The sequence below is a fragment of the Lipophrys pholis genome, assembly GCF_963383615.2.
Source record: "Lipophrys pholis genome assembly, chromosome: 11".
NCBI classification, from domain to species: Eukaryota; Metazoa; Chordata; class Actinopteri; order Blenniiformes; family Blenniidae; genus Lipophrys; species Lipophrys pholis.
The window spans coordinates 31,491,545-31,513,196 of NC_137631.1; the positions used below are offsets into that span (position 1 = coordinate 31,491,545).

Consider the following 21,652-nt stretch of genomic DNA (forward strand, 5'->3'; position numbering starts at 1 on the left):
TATTTAGAGTTAGATATTTGTGTAAAGAAAGGTCTTAGCTATTTAATCATGTAAAAGAACAGGTTCAAAATAAAAGTGGTTATTTTTCAGCCATAGAAATGTTTTTCCGCTCGTCGAGCCGACTAGTGAGCCATGGGTTGCACTAATCCTCCAGACTTAGGACTAGTCCCGCACCCAGTGAAATATACTTTGTTAAACAGAAATAGTTTCATGTTATATTAAAATCATGAGCATAGAAAAAACAATAGATTTTTTTAAATGCTACATTTAGTGTTGCAAGTACATCATCTTAGAGTTTTCTTCCCTCATGGTACACGGCAAAAATGGCTATAATGTAAAATATATCTAACTACTCAATTTGAAATAACTCTGACTTCATTACTTACTCATATTACAAATATTACAAATGCATTTGCATAGATATAAAAACATAGATTTGCTCGTTGCTCTGGTCAGTCTAACTCTGTCATACTTCCCTCCGGGCTCGGCGTCAAGATGTGAACTTATATTTTACTCTTTAAACCGACACGCCTCAGAACACTAAAGACAAACTGGTTCTCTCCTGGAAGGACAAACATGTCTTCTCCTCCATCGTTCATCAAACATCCTTTCATCTGCATCACGTCTTCTCTTCCTGGACATTTTGGATTGTTTATATTTCTCAGTTCTACTTGTTGTTCTACTTGTTGTTCTACTTGTTGTTCATTGATGTTTATACACTGCAACCTTCACGGGTAATATATTACTTAATTATTCATTTGATCTGGACAACACACACTAATGAACAATCATATACAATTTTACACAAATTGTAAATGTGCCAGATTGTAGCAAAACTGTAAATTTAAATCTTTAGTATTATAAAAATAATAGAATCGACATGAATTGTGGGAAATGTAGTTTATGGTCACTGCAGTTTTACAAAGATGTGGCGAACTGGAAGAAACAAAGCTCACGGATTGATAAAATGAGATTCTGCAGTCGGTGCAAAAGTGCATAAACAACAGTCAATTCAATTTGAAAGCTTTAAAGCTTTACAGCTTTACAGCTTTAAAGCTTTAAAGCTGTAAAGCTCCGCCCGGGGCTCGCGCTGCATCTTGAGGGAGCAGTCGCCCCGTCAAACTCTCAACCCGCCGCGAGGCGCACCTTGTTGGTCCCTCGTCCCTCCCCGCGTGCACGGGGGGGGCACATTTCCTCACGGGGGATTGCCCGCCGTCACGTGGGACACGGGTCAGTGCGGGGAACATCTTAATCTGGATATGCGCAAGTACAGAGCTACTTCTGTGTAAACAAAGGCACATGTAATTACCGTATTGTTTCCAATAGACACGCACCCCAAGGTGTGCCCTGTGCGTCTATAGAAAACAGTACGGTATTCATTTGAAGACCTTTAAGCCCTCGCCGGCCACATAAAATAACGTGGCGGGCCACAATTGGCCCGTGGGCCTTGAGTTTGACACATGTGCTGGAGACCCTCGGACCTCACAATGGCTGCTCTGTGGTGGGCTCCCTGCTATTGTTCCTTCTGAACTACAAGAACAATGAGGCTCTTTATGCCGACAGAGTTCCACTGCCAGGTACTTTTCTTCCAACCTTGTTTTTGAGCTCCACATAGAAGCAGAATTCATCCAAAGAAGCAGAGCAGAAATTCTGCTGTGGAGACGGATGAAGGTGGACGTGGGACAAATCCCGAAGCATTATTGATCACTACAGAGAAGAACCTTTCTATTTCATCTCATCAGTTACTGGATGTGAGCCAGAGGAGGACTTCAGCAACTTGTTGATAAAGTGATCTGGTTTCCTCTAGTCTTCATGTTTTTAACAACCATGAGGACGTTGTCATGTCGGAGCTTTTATGGTCCATCAGGTGGTGAGTGGATTGTCTTCCAAACTCAGGGCTGGTGGTTTGGTATTAAGTATATTTCACACATACACATAAAGTATTTTGTCATGTTGTCCTCTGAGCTGCTGTAAGCTCTATTGTGGTCGCCGTCATCTTTGATGTTTTGCGCTCTCTTATTGGACCAGCAGCTTACATGTGACTCAAATGCAGCACGCATGACAACAATACCATTACGCGAGTAAAAATATTACCGACTTTCAACACTGGTTTTAAAAAAACTGCTGAATTACAAATGGAGAACTTTTGACATCTAGCTCAGGACTAATATATCTTTGTAATGGTGTAAAGACATGGTAGTGCCCTGATGTCGGAACAGAATAACGCCGCATCAAAAACTTAAAGGAGCCATATCATGCTTTTAAATCCTTCCTTTTTACATATAAATCATACAGTTGTGGTCTATATAAAGCGGAACTGCAATGCTTGGGTCTGAATTCCTCATTATTAGAGCTCCACAGGCCCCTTTTCTACCCCTTTTCTGATGTGCTTCTGAGAGCAACTCGTTTTGGGGCGGTCTCTTCATACCCCGCCTCCTCTCCAGGTTGCAGAGGTGACACTCGGTTCAACGTCACCCTGTTCGGCCATCTTTGTAGTTTGATAGAACAGATACAATTATCTAGCGGCGCAGAAACTTTATATTCACACATTATTTACAAAATGTCAACAAGGGAAGATTTGTCCATCCAGCCATACATGTTGGAGCCAGAGTCGGACCCGGCGGAGCCAGATGAAAATGACCATGATGCACCTGCAGAACAACGTCTTCATATGGATGTAACGCAATGGTGTGTTACTATATTTACACTAACTTCTCCATCCATGCCCACTACTACAATACTGCCTGTATTACAACGACTATTTAACACAGAAGTTACATTCTAATCTAAAACGAGCACACAGCGCTAACATATGAAGACGGTGCAACTGCTAATGCTAACAAAACAATGACAGGGACGTCTTATCATCACACTTTTTAGCGTTATATACAGCTGACCGAAGTGCTCTGTTCGTCGTCTCCATAGATAGAAGGAACTGACCGCTCAATCAGACCAAGTCTTTCGGCAAATCCTTCTTTATACTGGCGGAGGTTGCTGAAGCAGTCGTCCTTAAAGTGCTTCGCGCACACAAAAATGACCTTACCCACAGATGTGGGTACATTTCTGTGAAAAATAGAACTCAACCAGGCACTTGGAAAAGGTTCTGATGCTGGGAGACGGTGTAACGAAGCTTGTGGGTTACTACATCCAACAACCGAACATTTCCACTTATCCTCTCGTAACTTCGGTTGGACTACAAAATCGCAGCGAGAAACAAAAATGGCGGATTGCTCGAAATGTCGATGTCCTAATTTGGCAGTTCCGCCGGGAATACTGTGACGTCATTGTTCAAAAAACGTAATAGAGAATAGAAAAATCGAAACGGATCGCAAAATATGACCAAAACAGAATATAAAGATATCAACGGAGCACCTGAAGAGACTACTTTGAACTTTTCTGTACTTCTAAACACTCTAAATATACAACAAAATGCATTTAAGGGCTAAAAAAGTGGATTTAGCATGATATGTCCCCTTTAAAGCTTTGAGTGATGCGTTCAGGTGAATCACGTAAACGCGCCCTCCGACATGTTAACGAGCTGCGGGGCTCATACAGTAGTGATGTTACATGTTAAACATGATTAAAATATGACTGACAGTCAATAGCGAGCTGGATCGGGCAGTACTGAAGTTTCAGGTGGGGGGGGGGGGGGGGGGGGAATCATGTGCGCAAAGAAGACCACTCTTCACGAGAATAAAAAGCCATATGATACCATACTATGGGCATATAATAGATATATGAAACGTGTATAAAATATCAATAAGAAAAAATAGGTAAAAGTACATTGTACAGGATTTATTTTCTCCAAAAATTCCTGAAATCTATCAGTGGACGAGTTGTCCCCTGAGGGTGCCGTCAGTGGACGAGTTGTCCGCCGAGGGTGCCGTCAGTGGACGAGTTGTCCCCTGAGGGTGCCGTCAGTGGACGAGTTGTCCCCTGAGGGTGCCGTCAGTGGACGAGTTGTCCGCCGAGGGTGCCGTCAGTGGACGAGTTGTCCCCTGAGGGTGCCGTCAGTGGACGAGTTGTCCCCTGAGGGTGCCGTCAGTGGACGAGTTGTCCCCTGAGGGTGCCGTCAGTGGACGAGTTGTCCCCTGAGGGTGCCTAAAAGGGAAAGCAGCTTATCAAGTGACCTTCAGTTTATTTGCTTTCCTCTCAGGTTTCAGTTATATGGGGCTTTATACTGTGTTATTTAATCACTCAAGATTTTCTGCACTTTTCACACCAACATCTTTCCTTGTACTTTTTCATCAGTTGTTTTACTTGAAAAATAAAATACTCTTAAATACATTGTCTGCCTCTGTCTGGTCTGAGTGCATTTGTGTGTTTGAACACAAGCTTCTCTCAGATGTGGCCAGAAACAATGGAAGTAGAAGCACCAACCAAGGAGCGATGACTCGAGATCATCCAGGATTTTAATTCAATGGAAAAGATGACTTACCAATTAACACTCAGGGTCATATATTTGCCATGTTGGGATCTCACCACACCATAGAAAAATGGTTCATTTTTGAAGAAAGACAATCTTCATTAGTCATGATATACAGTCATGACATGTGAAGTCTGATTCAGGAATCTGCCTGAGCGTCACACCCAGCAGGGGGTCCTGCAGACACTGCAGTCCCGTACAAATCCCCCCTTTTCCTCCTCAGTGACACTGACTGCCCCGACGCTCTCTGCCAGTGGAGGTGGAGGCTCCCAGGATCCCCCACCTCACCAAAAGCCTTTGGAGAGATTCTCTCTAAAACTAGGAGGAGGGTTGCTGGAAGCAGCTGACTCAGTGTTAGCCTCCTTCTAACACCAAAGGCCTCAACTCCTCTTCTGACCGACCACCAGGGTCAGAACTTACCCTGATCCAGAGACCAGAGACCAGCACCCAGAGTCTGATCTCCCATCAACCAGGGAAAGCAGCCCGGACCTGAACGACCAGCTCCTCTGGTCTGGACAAGGGAACAACCAGGAGGCTGCAAAGGAAGACTCTCCTGAACCATCAACATGGTCTTCTTCTCCTGAACCATCAACTTGGTCTTCTTCTCCTCCTGAACCATCAACATGGTCTTCTTCTCCTCCTGAACCATCAACATGTTCTTCTTCTCCTCCTGAACCATCAACATGGTCTTCTTCTTCTGCTGAACCATCAACATGTTCTTCTTCTTCTCCCCCTGAACCATCAACATGTTCTTCTTCTCCTCCTGAACCATCAACATGGTCTTCTTCTCCTCCTCCTGAACCATCAACATGTTCTTGTTCTTCTCCTCCTGAACCATCAACTTGTTCTTCTTCTCCTGCTGAACCATCAGCATGTTCTTCTTCTCCTCCTCCTGAACCATCAACATGTTCTTGTTCTTCTCCTCCTGAACCATCAACTTGTTCTTCTTCTCCTGCTGAACCATCAGCATGTTCTTCTTCTCCTCCTCTTGAACCATCAACATGTTCTTCTTCTCCTCCTGAACCATCAACATGTTCTTCTTCTCCTCCCCCTGAACCATCAACATGTTCTTCTTCTCCTCCTGAACCATCAACATGTTCTTCTTCTCCTCCCCCTGAACCATCAACATGTTCTTCTTCTCCTCCTGAACCATCAGCATGTTCTTGTTCTTCTCCTCCTGAACCATCAACTTGTTCTTCTTCTCCTCCTGAACCATCAACTTGTTCTTCTTCTCCTCCTGAACCATCAACTTGGTCTTCTTCTCCTCCTGAACCATCAGCATGTTCTTGTTCTTCTCCTCCTGAACCATCAACATGTTCTTCTTCTCCTCCCCCTGAACCATCAACATGTTCTTCTTCTCCTCCTGAACCATCAACATGTTCTTCTTCTCCTCCCCCTGAACCATCAACATGTTCTTCTTCTCCTCCTGAACCATCAGCATGTTCTTGTTCTTCTCCTCCTGAACCATCAACTTGTTCTTCTTCTCCTCCTGAACCATCAACTTGTTCTTCTTCTCCTCCTGAACCATCAACTTGGTCTTCTTCTCCTCCTGAACCATCAACATGGTCGTCTTCTCCTCCCCCTGAACCATCAACATGTTCTTCTTCTCCTCCTGAACCATCAGCATGTTCTTCTTCTCCTCCTCTTGAACCATCAACATGGTCTTCTTCTCCTCCTGAACCATCAGCATGTTCTTCTTCTCCTCCTCCTGAACCATCAACATGGTCTTCTTCTCCTCCTCCTGAACCATCAGCATGTTCTTCTCCTCCTCCTGAACCATCAACATGGTCTTCTTCTCCTCCTGCTGAACCATCAGCATGTTCTTCTTCTCCTCCTCCTGAAGCATCAACATGGTCTTCTTCTCCTCCTGCTGAACCATCAACATGGTCTTCTTCTCCTCCTCCTGAACCATCAGCATGTTCTTCTTCTCCTCCTCCTGAACCATCAACATGGTCTTCTCCTCCTCCTGAACCATCAGCATGTTCTTCTCCTCCTGCTGAACCATCAACATGTTCTTCTCCTCCTCCTGAACCATCAACATGGTCTTCTCCTCCTGCTGAACCATCAGCATGTTCTTCTCCTCCTGCTGAACCATCAGCATGTTCTTCTTCTCCTCCTCCTGAACCATCAGCATGGTCTTCTCCCCCTCCTGAACCATCAGCATGTTCTTCTTCTCCTCCTCCTGAAGCATCAACATGGTCTTCTCCTCCTCCTGAACCATCAACATGTTCTTCTCCTCCTGCTGAACCATCAACATGTTCTTCTCCTCCTGCTGAACCATCAGCATGGTCTTCTCCTCCTCCTGAACCATCAGCATGGTCTTCTCCTCCTGCTGAAGCATCAACATGTTCTTCTCCTCCTCCTGAACCATCAACATGGTCTTCTTCTCCTCCTCCTGAACCATCAGCATGTTCTTCTCCTCCTCCTGAACCATCAACATGTTCTTCTCCTCCTGCTGAACCATCAGCATGGTCTTCTCCTCCTCCTGAAGCATCAACATGGTCTTCTCCTCCTGCTGAACCATCAGCATGGTCTTCTCCTCCTGCTGAAGCATCAACATGTTCTTCTCCTCCTCCTGAACCATCAACATGGTCTTCTTCTCCTCCTCCTGAACCATCAGCATGTTCTTCTTCTCCTCCTCCTGAACCATCAACTTGTTCTTCTTCTCCTCCTGAACCATCAACTTGGTCTTCTTCTCCTCCTGAACCATCAGCATGTTCTTGTTCTTCTCCTCCTGAACCATCAACTTGTTCTTCTTCTCCTCCTGAACCATCAACTTGGTCTTCTTCTCCTCCTGAACCATCAACATGGTCGTCTTCTCCTCCCCCTGAACCATCAACATGTTCTTCTTCTCCTCCTGAACCATCAGCATGTTCTTCTTCTCCTCCTCTTGAACCATCAACATGGTCTTCTTCTCCTCCTGAACCATCAGCATGTTCTTCTTCTCCTCCTCCTGAACCATCAACATGGTCTTCTTCTCCTCCTCCTGAACCATCAGCATGTTCTTCTCCTCCTCCTGAACCATCAACATGGTCTTCTTCTCCTCCTGCTGAACCATCAGCATGTTCTTCTTCTCCTCCTCCTGAAGCATCAACATGGTCTTCTTCTCCTCCTGCTGAACCATCAACATGGTCTTCTTCTCCTCCTCCTGAACCATCAGCATGTTCTTCTTCTCCTCCTCCTGAACCATCAACATGGTCTTCTCCTCCTCCTGAACCATCAGCATGTTCTTCTCCTCCTGCTGAACCATCAACATGTTCTTCTCCTCCTCCTGAACCATCAACATGGTCTTCTCCTCCTGCTGAACCATCAGCATGTTCTTCTCCTCCTGCTGAACCATCAGCATGTTCTTCTTCTCCTCCTCCTGAACCATCAGCATGGTCTTCTCCCCCTCCTGAACCATCAGCATGTTCTTCTTCTCCTCCTCCTGAAGCATCAACATGGTCTTCTCCTCCTCCTGAACCATCAACATGTTCTTCTCCTCCTGCTGAACCATCAACATGTTCTTCTCCTCCTGCTGAACCATCAGCATGGTCTTCTCCTCCTCCTGAACCATCAGCATGGTCTTCTCCTCCTGCTGAAGCATCAACATGTTCTTCTCCTCCTCCTGAACCATCAACATGGTCTTCTTCTCCTCCTCCTGAACCATCAGCATGTTCTTCTCCTCCTCCTGAACCATCAACATGTTCTTCTCCTCCTGCTGAACCATCAGCATGGTCTTCTCCTCCTCCTGAAGCATCAACATGGTCTTCTCCTCCTGCTGAACCATCAGCATGGTCTTCTCCTCCTGCTGAAGCATCAACATGTTCTTCTCCTCCTCCTGAACCATCAACATGGTCTTCTTCTCCTCCTCCTGAACCATCAGCATGTTCTTCTTCTCCTCCTCCTGAACCATCAACATGGTCTTCTCCTCCTCCTGAAGCATCAACATGGTCTTCTCCTCCTGCTGAACTATCAGCATGTTCTTCTCCTCCTCCTGAACCATCAACATGTTCTTCTCCTCCTCCTGAACCATCAACATGGTCTTCTCCTCCTGCTGAACCATCAGCATGGTCTTCTCCTCCTCCTGAACCATCAGCATGGTCTTTTCCTCCTCCTGAAGCATCAACATGGTCTTCTCCTCCTCCTGAACCATCAGCATGGTCTTCTCCTCCTCCTGAAGCATCAACATGGTCTTCTCCTCCTCCTGAAGCATCAACATGGTCTTCTCCTCCTCCTGAACCATCAACATGTTCTTCTCCTCCTGCTGAACCATCAGCATGGTCTTCTCCTCCTCCTGAAGCATCAACATGGTCTTCTCCTCCTCCTGAACCATCAACATGTTCTCCTCCTCCTCCTGCTGAACCATCAACATGTTCTCCTCCTCCTCCTGCTGAACTCAGCCAACCACAGGTAGCAGGAGGAGCTACCAGCTCCAGGAGCAGCAGCTTCTCTCCAGCCTGGACAACAACCAAACTCCTTCTTCAGAGAGGTGAAGGAAGTGGTACCAACCACCTGGGTGAGAACCTGAGATCAGTTCATCCTGATGCTCTGTATGGATGTTTACCTTGATGAAGATGTGCTGCTTCTACTACAGTGACTGAGTTCTATTGATAATATTAGATTCTATTAGTGACTGACACACACACACACACACACACACACACACACACACACACACACACACACACACACACACACACACACACACACACACACACACACACACACACACACCAAGCTGTATATAGGTAGTTAGAATCTGTGTTTTATTTGTTTTCAGTATAAATAAATATAATTGTTGGAATCATACTTGCTGTCTTATAAATGAGCACAAAGGTGAATGAAATGTCCACTATTCTGTGTGAAGAACTCCAAGATCCTTCAAGCTTTATTGTTAAATCTGGTAATTGTAATTAATTTACGTATTATTTCAAATTCCTTATTAATTGTTTCGTGAATCTTATGAGACTGATAGAACTGAACTGGCTGTCATTTCCTGTTAACCAGGTGGAGCTCCCGAGGTATCTGATCCAGATCAGATTACCTTTTCAATAATATAATTAATTATCTTTGATATCGGGAGCCAAACTGCCAAAACGCAACATAAATGGTACCCCGTGCCCAAACTCACTACATAAATGGTACGTAGTGATACTGATGAGGTAAGAAATCCCTACAGTCAAGAACTGGACCTACAGTGCTGCCAAGAATTAAATGGACTCATTTAAAGGATTGAGAAAGGAAACACACATGTTGGAGAACCCCTCTGTACTTTGGTTGATCACTGTTTGTGATTGTCAACCACAAATTAGAATATAATCCAAAGAGCATTCAATATTAACATTGGGGTGACTATTGCTCAGTTGTTAGAGGTTGCAGGTTCAATCCCCCATCTGTCCACGTGTTGAACTGTCCTTGAGCTCAACACTGCACCTCAAACTACTAGTGGATCGACTGAGCGTCTTCTGTGGGCTCCATTGATGTGTGAATGTGTGTGTGAATGTGACTAACATTGTGAAGCACTGTGGGGGTTCTTAAAGCAGTGGTGGAAAAACGCCATATATGTAAGTGAATCTTTTAAAAGACACACACACCCTTTGTGTATTAGAAGTTCCTATTAGGACCTTCTGAGAGGAATCGAACCAGCAGCAGAAATGAACTGCTGGTACGCACCACCTCATTTAAAACTCACAGCTGTGAGTCACAATTCCACCAGTTGACCAAACCAATCCAAAGTGCATCTGGATCTGTTCCAAGGTTGTTGTCTTTGTTTTGTTTGTTTTTTTAAGATTAACTTTGAGAGGATTTACAACACCCTGTCACGCTCTGATTATTCAAGTTACAAACACACACACATCCAGCATCATTGTGTTTTCTGTCTCTGTATGGCTTGTACATTATGGAAGCAAATATGGTCAAGAATTCATTTGAAATGTATTAACAGAAAAGCATTTTCATTTCGGAGTTTGGATGAAGCATTAATCATTTTATTTGAGTCAAATTAAAGCAGCCAGAACCTTAAAATGAAAAAGCATTTCTGCTAATGCTTTTTAATTTTCAAATTTGACATTTCAAAATGAATTTTGGTCATTATTTGCTGAAACATCTTTTGAAAATTAAAACTTAAACGTCATTTTCTTTTCATCTTAATTAAGTCACAGAATAAGCAGTCTTGTATAAGAAGATTAAAATGCAGTTTGGATGATTGATCATTAATTTTTATTCATGAGTCAAAAAATGCAGTTTAATCCTAAAATGAAAAAGTATTTCTGTTAATACATTTCAAATGAATTTTTGAGCCATATTTGCTTCCATAGTATATAAACAGGGTGTTTGATTTTGCCCTAATTTCCCTTAAAAAGACCCTTCCAGGAACGAGTGTGATGACACCAGGAGCTCACCTCAATACAACGGACTGCTCACAAAGCAGGAGGCACTGTGCTTCTGTCCAGAAACCTGCTTCTGCTTCTGTCCAGAAACCTGCTTCTGTCCAGAAACCTGCTTCTGCTTCTGTCCAGAAACCTGCTTCTGTCCAGAAACCTGCTTCTGTCCAGAAACCTGCTTCTGTCCAGAAACCTGCTTCTGCTTCTGTCCAGAAACCTGCTTCTGTCCAGAAACCTGCTTCTGTCCAGAAACCTGCTTCTGTCCAGAAACCTGCTTCTGTTTCTGTCCAGAAACCTGCTTCTGTCCAAATATCACAACTACCTTTTTTTAAATGTAACGGTGGGAAACGGCTGCATTTCTCAGTATCAGCAGTTTGTTTCAGTCTGTCTCAAACATCCAACATGAACTGAACCATTTTTTTAAATCATGCAGTTAATAGCAGTTCTAACAAAGACAAATCGTGCTCTGTGTGCAGGATTCGTCCTCAGCTGGCCCGGGAGAAGATTGAGGGATGTCACATCTGTACGTACGTGATGCCCGGAGAGCCTCAGGTCATCCTGGGCAATGACAAGGCTTTCACCTACGACTACGTGTTCGACATGGATTCCCAGCAAGACGCCATCTACCACTCCTGCACCCACAAGCTCATTGAGGGCTGTCTCGAGGGCTACAATGCCACCGTCTTTGCTTATGGACAGGCAAGTCTGCCCAGATCCACAAGGAGGGAGGGGGGGAGGTGGTCTCTGTGTGAGAGGAGGCAGGGAGAGAGGATGGAGGGAGGTGGTCTCTGAGAGAGAGGAGGGAGGGAGAGAGGAGGGAGGGAGGAGGGAGGGAGGTGGTCTGAGTGAGAGGAGGGAGGGAGGTGGTCTCTGAGAGAGAGGAGGGAGGGAGAGAGGAGGGAGGGAGGTGGTCTCTGTGTGAGAGGAGGGAGGGAGAGAGGAGGGAGGGAGGGGGGGAGGTGGTCTCTGTGTGAGAGGAGGCAGGGAGGTGGTCTCTGTGTGAGAGGAGGCAGGGAGAGAGGAGGGAGGGAGGAGGGAGGGAGGTGGTCTGAGTGAGAGGAGGGAGGGAGGTCGTCTCTGAGAGAGAGGAGGGAGGGATAGAGGATGGAGGGAGGTGGTCTCTGAGAGAGAGGAGGGAGGGAGAGAGGAGGGAGGGAGGAGGGAGGGAGGTGGTCTCAGAGAGAGGAGGGAGGGCGAGAGGAGGGAGGGAGGTGGTCTCTGAGAGAGAGGAGGGAGGGAGAGAGGAGGGAGGGAGAGAGGAGGGAGGGAGGTGGTCTCTGTGTGAGAGGAGGGAGGGAGCGAGGAGGGAGGGAGGTGGTCTCTGAGAGAGGAGGGAGGGAGAGAGGAGGGAGGGAGGTGGTCTCTGAGAGAGGAGGGAGGGAGAGAGGAGGGAGGGAGGTGGTCTCTGAGAGAGAGGAGGGAGGGAGAGAGGAGGGAGGGAGGTGGTCTCTGAGAGAGAGGAGGGAGGGAGAGAGGAGGGAGGGAGGTGGTCTCTGTGTGAGAGGAGGGAGGGAGAGAGGATGGAGGGAGGTGGTCTCTGAGAGAGGAGGGAGGGAGAGAGGAGGGAGGGAGGTGGTCTCTGAGAGAGGAGGGAGGGAGAGAGGAGGGAGGGAGGTGGTCTCTGAGAGAGAGGAGGGAGGGAGAGAGGAGGGAGGGAGGTGGTCTCTGAGAGAGGAGGGAGGGAGAGAGGAGGGAGGGAGGTGGTCTCTGTGTGAGAGGAGGGAGGGAGAGAGGAGGGAGGGAGGTGGTCTCTGAGAGAGGAGGGAGGGAGAGAGGAGGGAGGGAAGTGGTCTCTGAGAGAGAGGAGGGAGGGATAGAGGAGGGAGGGAGAGAGGAGGGAGGGAGGTGGTCTGAGTGAGAGGAGGGAGGGAGGTGGTCTCTGAGAGAGGAGGGGGGGAGAGAGGATGGAGGGAGGTAGTCTCTGAGAGAGGAGGGAGGGAGAGAGGATGGAGGGAGGTAGTCTCTGAGAGAGAGGAGGGAGGGAGGTGGTCTCTGAGAGAGGAGGGAGGGAGAGAGGATGGAGGGAGGTGGTCTCTGAGAGAGGAGGGAGGGAGAGAGGATGGAGGGAGGTAGTCTCTGAGAGAGGAGGGAGGGAGGTGGTCTCTGAGAGAGGAGGGGGGGAGAGAGGATGGAGGGAGGTAGTCTCTGAGAGAGAGGAGGGAGGGAGGTGGTCTCTGTGTGAGAGGAGGGAGGGAGAGAGGAGGGAGGGAGGTGGTCTCTGAGAGAGAGGAGGGAGGGAGAGAGGTGGGAGGGAGGTGGTCTCTGTGTGAGAGGAGGGAGGGAGAGAGGAGGGAGGGAGGAGGGAGGGAGGTGGTCTCTGAGAGAGAGGAGGGAGGGAGAGAGGAGGGAGGGAGAGAGGTGGTCTCTGTTATGAGAGGAGGGAGGGAGAGAGGAGGGAGAGAGGTGGTCTCTGTGTGAGAGGAGGGAGGGAGGGAGGGAGGGAGGTGGTCTCTGAGTGAGAGGAGGGAGGGAGAGAGGAGGGAGGGAGGTGCTCTCTGTGTGAGAGGAGGGAGGGAGAGAGGAGGGAGGGAGGTGGTCTCTGTGTGAGAGGAGGGAGGGAGAGAGGAGGGAGGGAGGTGGTCTCTGTGTGAGAGGAGGGAGGGAGAGAGGAGGGAGGGAGAGAGGGAGGTGGTCTGAGTGAGAGGAGGGAGGGAGGTCGTCTCTGAGAGAGAGGAGGGAGGGATAGAGGAGGGAGGGAGAGAGGAGGGAGGGAGGTGGTCTCAGAGAGAGAGGAGGGAGGGAGGTCGTCTCTGAGAGAGAGGAGGGAGGGATAGAGGAGGGAGGGAGAGAGGAGGGAGGGAGGTGGTCTTTGTGTGAGAGGAGGGAGGGAGGTGGTTTCTGTGTGAGAGGAGGGAGGGAGAGAGGATGGAGGGAGGTGGTCTGTGTGTGAGAGGAGGGAGGGAGAGAGGAGGGAGGGAGAGAGGAGGGAGGGAGGTGGTCTGAGATAGAGGAGGGAGAGAGGAGGTCTCTGTGTGAGAGGAGGGAGGGAGAGAGGATGGAGGGAGGTGGTCTCTGTGTCACGTTTAATGTGTGTCTGATTCCACACACACACACACACACACACACACACACACACACACACACACACACACACACACACACACACACACACACACACACACACACACTGTCTCTAATCTAGATTAAGTGAAGCAGCTTTGACTGAGTTCCAGATGAACCAGTGAGGATTGACAGACGGTTTCCTCTCTAGTGTAACATGGCCCAGTCAGAGATCCTCAATCAGGAATGTCTCTTCATCATAAAGGAAGGACTGTGTGACAGAGCAGAGGGAGGGTTGTTCAGGACAGCTTCTATTCTGTCCTCCGTCCATTCTTCACATTTCTGCCTCTCTTTCTTTCTCATCTCGGCCGTTTTAAATCTCTTCTTTGAGAAGAGTTGAAGAAATAGACTTTTCTTGTCAACATCAAGTTTTTGGATGATTTGAAGTCTCTGTCTCTATTTTTACCTTATTTCCTGACTGCTCTTTGTTTTTACCAATTGCCTGTCTTCTGCTCTGTAAAGTTGAGGTTTAATGCATCATGGTTATGTGTGCTGTTTTCTTTAAATGAAGCGAGTTGTTGCTCTTATATGTGAGGAAGCCTAATGTGTGCTTTCTTTATTGCTCCCCATGAACAGCCCTCCTCTCATTGTGTCAGACTCTTGATGAGTTGAAGGACTCCTCCATCCTGTGCATTGATTTGTCAGAAATACATTTTACATAATAAAAGATTCTATGATGTTAACCTGGTGTGTGTGTGTGTGTGTGTGTGTGTGTGTGTGTGTGTGTGTGTGTGTGTGTGTGTGTGTGTGTGTGTGTGTGTGTGTGTGTGTGTGTCTCTCAGACGGGATCAGGGAAAACGTACACCATGGGCACCGGCTTTGACGTCAACATCTGTGAGGAGGAGCTGGGGATCATCCCACGAGCCGTCCACCACCTCTTCAGGGGCATTGAGAAGCGACTGCAGGCGGCCCAGGAGCAGGGTCGCCCACCGCCACAGTTCAAGATCAACGCACAGTTCCTGGAGGTACTCCAACACATACCCGTATACAGAGACGTGTGCTGGACTGGCTCCGCCCACTCATGCCCATCTTGGGAAGAGGAGGAAGTACTTCCTCTGGTGGTGCCATGTGCCGGAGCAGAGCTGCCTAATTGTGGGAGGAGTCAAAGGGAGGGCCTACCTTGATTGGGATTGGCTAAACCCCTGATGACACTATATAGGGTTTGATTCTGATTGGCTGCTTGGAGCAACACACTTTTTTAAACACACCAGTGAGAGAGAGGACAGACTGTCTTCACTTCTGGGACGTCAGTCCAGGTATGGGGACGATTGGTCCTGATGGAGAACCTCTAGGAAGACAATGCTGCATAATATGACCCTTTAATTGTTTCTTGTGGCAAGAGAGACAAGTCATAGTGCTGCCTTGGTCTCAGGCTGTCCAGGAGTTCAGCTTTCAGAGGGTGAAACACATCAGAGCTGTTTTTAAAAATATATACAGGTGCAGGTTTGCGCCTCAGACGGTGCAGGGCAGGCTGTCCCCAAAAGGCCCAGGGAAACCTCCTTCAGTGTGAAAATGTTCACGCTGGGAAGGAAGTTACTGATGTTGTTGGGAAACTTTTCTCATCAATAACTAAAATAGTTTAAAAAAGAGAAACAACGGAGCACCAGATGTTCAGATTGAACATCTGCCAGAAGCATCTGGAAGCTGTGTGAAGTGACGGGGATCTTAGAGCTTTCAGCTCACTACTCACTCCCGTCTCACTCCACCATCAGCTCCCTCTCAGCTTCCTAAGCTTTCTGGTGTCGTTTTACTTCCATCGAACTAACCCAGGAGTACATAATGTCCATAATGCTTTATCCATAACAAAACGTAGCTACATTTATTCAAACGTTTAACAAAACCATAACAAGCTGGATATTTAAAAGAAATGTAAAAACTGAAGGCGGATTCTGACTGGGCCAAATCGAAAGAGCTGATAAATAAATCTGAAAATAGGAGAGAGATAAACTGGATGTATACAAGTACTTTTAGCAGCTGAGAGAGGAACTTCTTTCTAGAATGATTGTATTAGTTAATCTAATAAAAGCTGAGGTGGTCACAGTGCTGGATTTAAAAGCAGTTCCTGGGGATATTTGAATTTTGGTTTCATTTCTGACCTGAAATGCTTTAATCTGTGAGATTTGCATTTTATTTGGACTGTTTTATGCAAGTGCTTATTATTATATTTTGTTGTATTTTTAGAAGGAATTTTGATTGTTGAAAGATTATTTTAAGAGATCCTGATTCCTGTGGAGTGAGAATTCCTCTTTATTTATAGGGAACTCATTTTCTATTGAGCTGAATTGTGGTTTGACACAGAGGAATCCTTAAAATATATTGAAATGAAAATGAATGTTTAAGCAAACTTTCAGTGTCATACAAGAATCTGTAAAAACATATTAATCTTTATATTCATCAGTTTCTTTTCTGAATGACTTCAATCCAATGGTCTGATTCATGTTTCCATGTTTGTTCTGCTTCCGTCTCCGTGGTCTGCCTTCTGTAGCTTTACAACGAGGACGTTCTGGACCTGTTTGACTCCACACGAGACATGAAGCAAAAATCTCATATCAAGATTCATGAAGACGCCAGCGGAGGGATCTATACGGTGGGAGTGACCACGCGGACGGTTTCCTCCGAGGCCGAGGTGAACGTCCAGAGTCTCTCTATTCCCTGCCAGGATCATTCATCATTAATCTGCACCGAGGTGCTCCGTCTAACTGTGCTCCATCTCTTCAGATGTTGCAGTGCCTGAAGGTGGGCGCTCTGTCACGCACCACAGCCAGCACCCAGATGAACGTGCAGAGCTCTCGATCCCACGCCATCTTCACCATCCACCTGTGCCAAGTCCGAGTCTGTGCCTCCGACAATGTGAGTGCGGTGGTGAGCCTGGGGCTGAAGATGGTTTCATCACTAATCAAAGTTCGTACAGTTTAAAGTTTCACTGCAGAGGTCGGTGAAACTGGCAACGCAACTACTAGTAGAAGGAAGAAAAAACCGGTTAAAATGTTTAAAACTACAGCGCTTTCAATCCTATTTAGGTGTTGGCGACTAAAGGAGTCGACAACCTGTGGTTCTTTCGCCCATCTGTAGTGGCTTTTAGATCATTTGAGCTTATTTTGACCTTATTTACACATCCGGCATTTTCAACAGGACTCTTCATGCTTGAATTAAAAAGGCGTTGAAAAATAACAAAATTGGTAAAAATAGCTAAAACCAATATAACTGGAGAAAACTGCTGAAATAACCTTTAAAGAAAACATGAAAATGAATGGGCTTACTAAAAGAAACACAAGCATCAAAATGAGAGTGAAGCATTCACCGCTGCTGTAAAAAGAGCCAACGTGGTTAAAAAGATCAAATGTCAAAATGAAATGAGTGTCCAGAAACAACAGAAAGTTCAATGGAATGTTTTCCATACTCAATTGGAGTTGAAACTTCATGAATACTAATTTTTGTACAGATTTCTAAATGATTTGTGAAACTTTTTTAAAGCTGCGTTCACCTCATTTTAAAGGGAAATGTGTTTTGCTGCTCCATTTAAATGTGATTTGGTGGAAAGGGACAAAAAGTGCTGTTTCGTTCATAAAGGTTGCAGATTCCTTGGCAAGTAGTTCAGAAACCCCAGAAAACAGTGCTAGAGAGAGGAGGGGCAGACTACATGTTAATGATTATGGTCCCGACTTCTGGATGTTGGAAGAAATCTTCAGAGCAGTTCAGTAATTCTGCTTGAGGCAGTTCTTTTCAGCTGTGCCACGTCTAAAAATAAATAAATACAGAAACAACATGACTGCTAAAAGTGACAAAATCTTCATATTAAAAGACCGCACAGGAACAACAAGCATCATCTGTCCCCACAAAGTTCCCATGATGCATCAGTCTGATGGCTGAAGGAACCAACGCCACCGTTTCTCGTCATTGTGTGAAGAAAAAGACTTTAGATAAGATAAACTCAGAGGGAAGGAGGCGGTCCATTCCGGACCCCCAGTCTCCTCGACAGGGATTGGAGGCAGTAATTAGAGCTAAAAGGGCAAATACCTTTAATAACTGGTAGAAAGTTAGAAAATGAGCCTGAGTGACCCGAGTCAGGTCAAACTGTCAGTCTGTGATAAAGAAGATCCATCGTTTCAGCTCTGTCTTCACTTCTCTAAACCCCTCAGCAGGGAGAGGACACTGACAACAGAGTCTCCAATGGAAACTCCGAGATGGACGAGTACGAGACGCTTACGGCAAAGTTTCACTTTGTGGATCTGGCCGGTTCCGAGAGGCTGAAGAGGACAGGAGCAACAGGCGATCGAGCCAAAGAGGGGATCTCCATTAACTGTGGCCTGGTGAGAAGGAACGCCTTGAGTACATGGTTCCACTTTCAATATTTCCCAACAGACTGATGTCCACAATGCAGTCAGTCAGACTGTGGCCTCATCACTCCTCAGTCCTGACTGTCAGCACTGGAGCCCCGCAGTGGTGTGCACTCAGTGCCATGCTGCACACCATGACTGCACACTAATCCACAACAGAAGTTTGCAGATGACTGTGGTGGGTCTGATCCACAACAATGATGAGTCAGCCTCCAGAGAGGAGGTCCTGAACCTCCCTACCTGGTGCTCCCTCAATAACCTGGCACTCAATTCTTCAAAAACATCGGAGTTCTTGACTTCAGAAGGAAGTTTACCAACATCTGCAGCTAGGGGCTCCATCAGATACACAATATGAAATTAATAGATTAATACTACTTCAGCTGTTGTGTAGTTTTTTTTCTTTCCGTTCATAGTTATGAGGACTCAATTATTTAAAATGCAGTGGATAAATTTAGTGCTAAAATCGCTAGAACCTCAGCAAGAATAGTTTTAACCAGTGCTGCAAGTAATGAGGATCCTTAAAAAATAAACACCCAATAAGTCACAGCTCATATTGAGTGATACTCGTGGTTTGTTGAACTCCATTTCTCCCCACTAATCCTGGATTTTGCTGTTTGTGTTGCTCAGCTTGCTTTGGGGAATGTAATCAGTGCTCTGGGTGATCGGAGCAAGCGGGCGTCTCATGTGCCTTATCGAGACTCCAAACTCACCCGACTTCTGCAGGACTCGCTCGGAGGAAACAGGTCGGTGCATTGCAACTCCATTAAATGGTTTTAAATTCAACACATTTAGGCTGCTATTGAGCAACATGTCATTCATGTACTTTTGCAAATATATCAGAGTGATCAACAGTTCCATCACATGCAGTAATATGTCGACCAGTTGAGGGTCAGAAACAGAAAAAAGAGTCAATGTGGAGCATTTGTAGCACCACGCTAGCCTCTGTGCAGCATTATGTCATACTATATCTTACTTTTTCTTCTTCTCTGCCTCTTATTGTGGTGCTCAACCCAAACCTGTCATCTTTATCTAAAAAACCCAACTATGCACAACAAAACACTCGAGTCCAGCTTTCATGTTTTCTCCATTGATATGAAAAATTGTTTGAAAGATAAAGAAAATGATATTCCGACTAATTACAACAGCCTGAAGAGTACTGACGTTCAGGTGCGTTTACTCATAAGCACGATGAACCAAGAATATAACTTTCCCATCATTCCTGGCACATTCCTGACATTCTTTATGTGACATAATGCACCTGAATAGGGTTCTTAAATGGGCGTATCGTTACGTGACATTAGTGATAATCGTGGAGCATCTTTTTAGCTTCGTGAAGGTTTCAACTGAGCGTGTCGATTATTTGTGATGCGTTACACAGCGTGACAGCGGTCGCCCACTGGAGTAACGCATATCTGCGGTTTAAACTAAAGTGCCTGTTTACATTGCGTATTACGGTAAAGCAGTCAAAAGGCGATAAGGCCCCTGCATCCTCCCTTTTGAACCCATAAGAACAAGAAGAACATTCAGCAGTGACTCAGCCAGCAGCAGAAAAAAAAAGCTTTTTCTGCAGGACTGTTCATACTCCGATAAGAAGCTGCCGAACTCGCAGGCCACGCCCCCTCACAACAGGCCACGCCCCCTCACAACAGGCCACGCCCCCTCGCAACAGGCCACGCCCCCTCACAACAGGCCACGCCCCCTCACAGCAGGCACAAGTCTGTGAAGCGGCGTTTAAACTTTTCAACAGCACAGTTTATTTCTGGCCTCCAGAGCTTTCAGAAATACATTTCTCTGAACTGTTTCAGTTATAAAAAAGTTTTTGTCCGAGCGCCATGTTAGTCCAGTTCTAACTCCAGGAGCTGACAGCTGCTCGTGATGCGTTCAGGTGCATGACGTCAGCCTGCACTCCCACATTTTAACGAGCTGCGGCGCTCGTACAGTAGCGCTGTTACAAGCTAAATATGATTAAAATATTATCGATAGTCATGAGAGAACTAGAACACGCATGCGCAGCACACGGCAGAGCAGAAGTTTCAGCAGTGCTGCTCCTACATAGTTCATCCAGGGCGGTTGGAACAGCCCAAACTAATTTGTTCAGCCAGAAGGAGCTGGAAGAAGGAAATGACGTCATTTTGTTCGACAGGACCCGCACTGCCCAACTTTTCGTCTTGTTCTTATGGAGTATGAAGAGGCCTATAGGAGCTTCATGGTGCGTTCAAGTACACCTCAGTCGCAAGCATAAATCACAACAACAGATCTGTTCAGGCGTATTGTCACCAAAATTCATCAAAAATCGAATTGTTTTCAGCAAACTCCACCACATTCTTCTTCTACAGACTCTCAGGTACCTCTCTGCCAATTTGTAACTAGAATTACTGTAGCATTAAACAATTTGATTTTTTATGAATTTTTCAACTATAACAGTACAGTATTGTGTGATTGTGAGAAAATGCTACAGTAATTCAATTCAATTTTATTTGTAAAACTCTAAATCACATCAACCAACATCTCAGAACCTCTTACAATGATAGAGAACAACAGAACCCAACTAAACCTTCCAGAACCTCTTACAATGATAGAGAACAACAGAACCCAACTAAACCTTCCAGAACCTCTTACAATGATAGAGAACAACAGAACCCAACTAAACCTTCCAGAACCTCTTACAATGATAGAGAACAACAGAACCCAACTAAACCTTCCAGAACCTCTTACAATGATAGAGAACAACAGAACCCAACTAAACCTTCCAGAACCTCTTACAATGATAGAGAACAACAGAACCCAACTAAACCTTCCAGAACCTCTTACAATGATAGAGAACAACAGAACCCAACTAAACCTTCCAGAACCTCTTACAATGATAGAGAACAACAGAACCCAACTAAACCTTCCAGAACCTCTTACAATGATAGAGAACAACAGAACCCAACTAAACCTTCCAGAACCTCTTACAATGATAGAGAACAACAGAACCCAACTAAACCTTCCAGAGCAGCAGATGGAACAAGCAACAGTGGAAACCAGGAAGAAGTCCCTCTTCAGGAAGAAAGGGGGCGGAGCCTAGACTCTGGAAGGGGGGGGGGGGGGGGGGGGGGGGCATCCGCCTTGACCGGTTGGGGGGAGAAGTACATGGGATAGGACAGGGAGAGAGGAATAGAAGAGGGAGAGAGAGGAATAGAAGAGGGAGAGAGAGAGGAATAGAAGAGGGAGAGAGAGAGGAATAGAAGAGGGAGAGAGAGAGGAATAGAAGAGGGAGAGAGAGAGAGGAATAGAAGAGAGAGAGAGAGGAATAGAAGAGGGGGAGAGAGAGGAATAGAAGAGGGAGAGAGAGGAATAGAAGAGAGAGAGAGAGAGGAATAGAAGAGAGAGAGAGAGAGGAATAGAAGAGGGAGAGAGAGAGGAATAGAAGAGGGAGAGAGAGAGAGGAATAGAAGAGAGAGAGAGAGGAATAGAAGAGGGGG

The 21,652-nt window shown here is 46.2% G+C and overlaps 1 protein-coding gene across 1 annotated transcript in view; it reads left to right on the forward strand.

The window, feature by feature from the left end:
• Nucleotides 1-21,652, forward strand: part of kif21a (kinesin family member 21A) — a 144,480-nt gene that overhangs the window by 14,975 nt on the left and 107,853 nt on the right. Inside the window, exons 2-7 of the mRNA XM_080475707.1 lie at nt 11,268-11,490; nt 14,634-14,816; nt 16,337-16,477; nt 16,570-16,701; nt 17,991-18,161; nt 18,816-18,931. Coding sequence (XP_080331833.1) covers nt 11,268-11,490; nt 14,634-14,816; nt 16,337-16,477; nt 16,570-16,701; nt 17,991-18,161; nt 18,816-18,931 — 966 coding nt within the window. The remainder of the gene's footprint in view (nt 1-11,267; nt 11,491-14,633; nt 14,817-16,336; nt 16,478-16,569; nt 16,702-17,990; nt 18,162-18,815; nt 18,932-21,652) is intronic.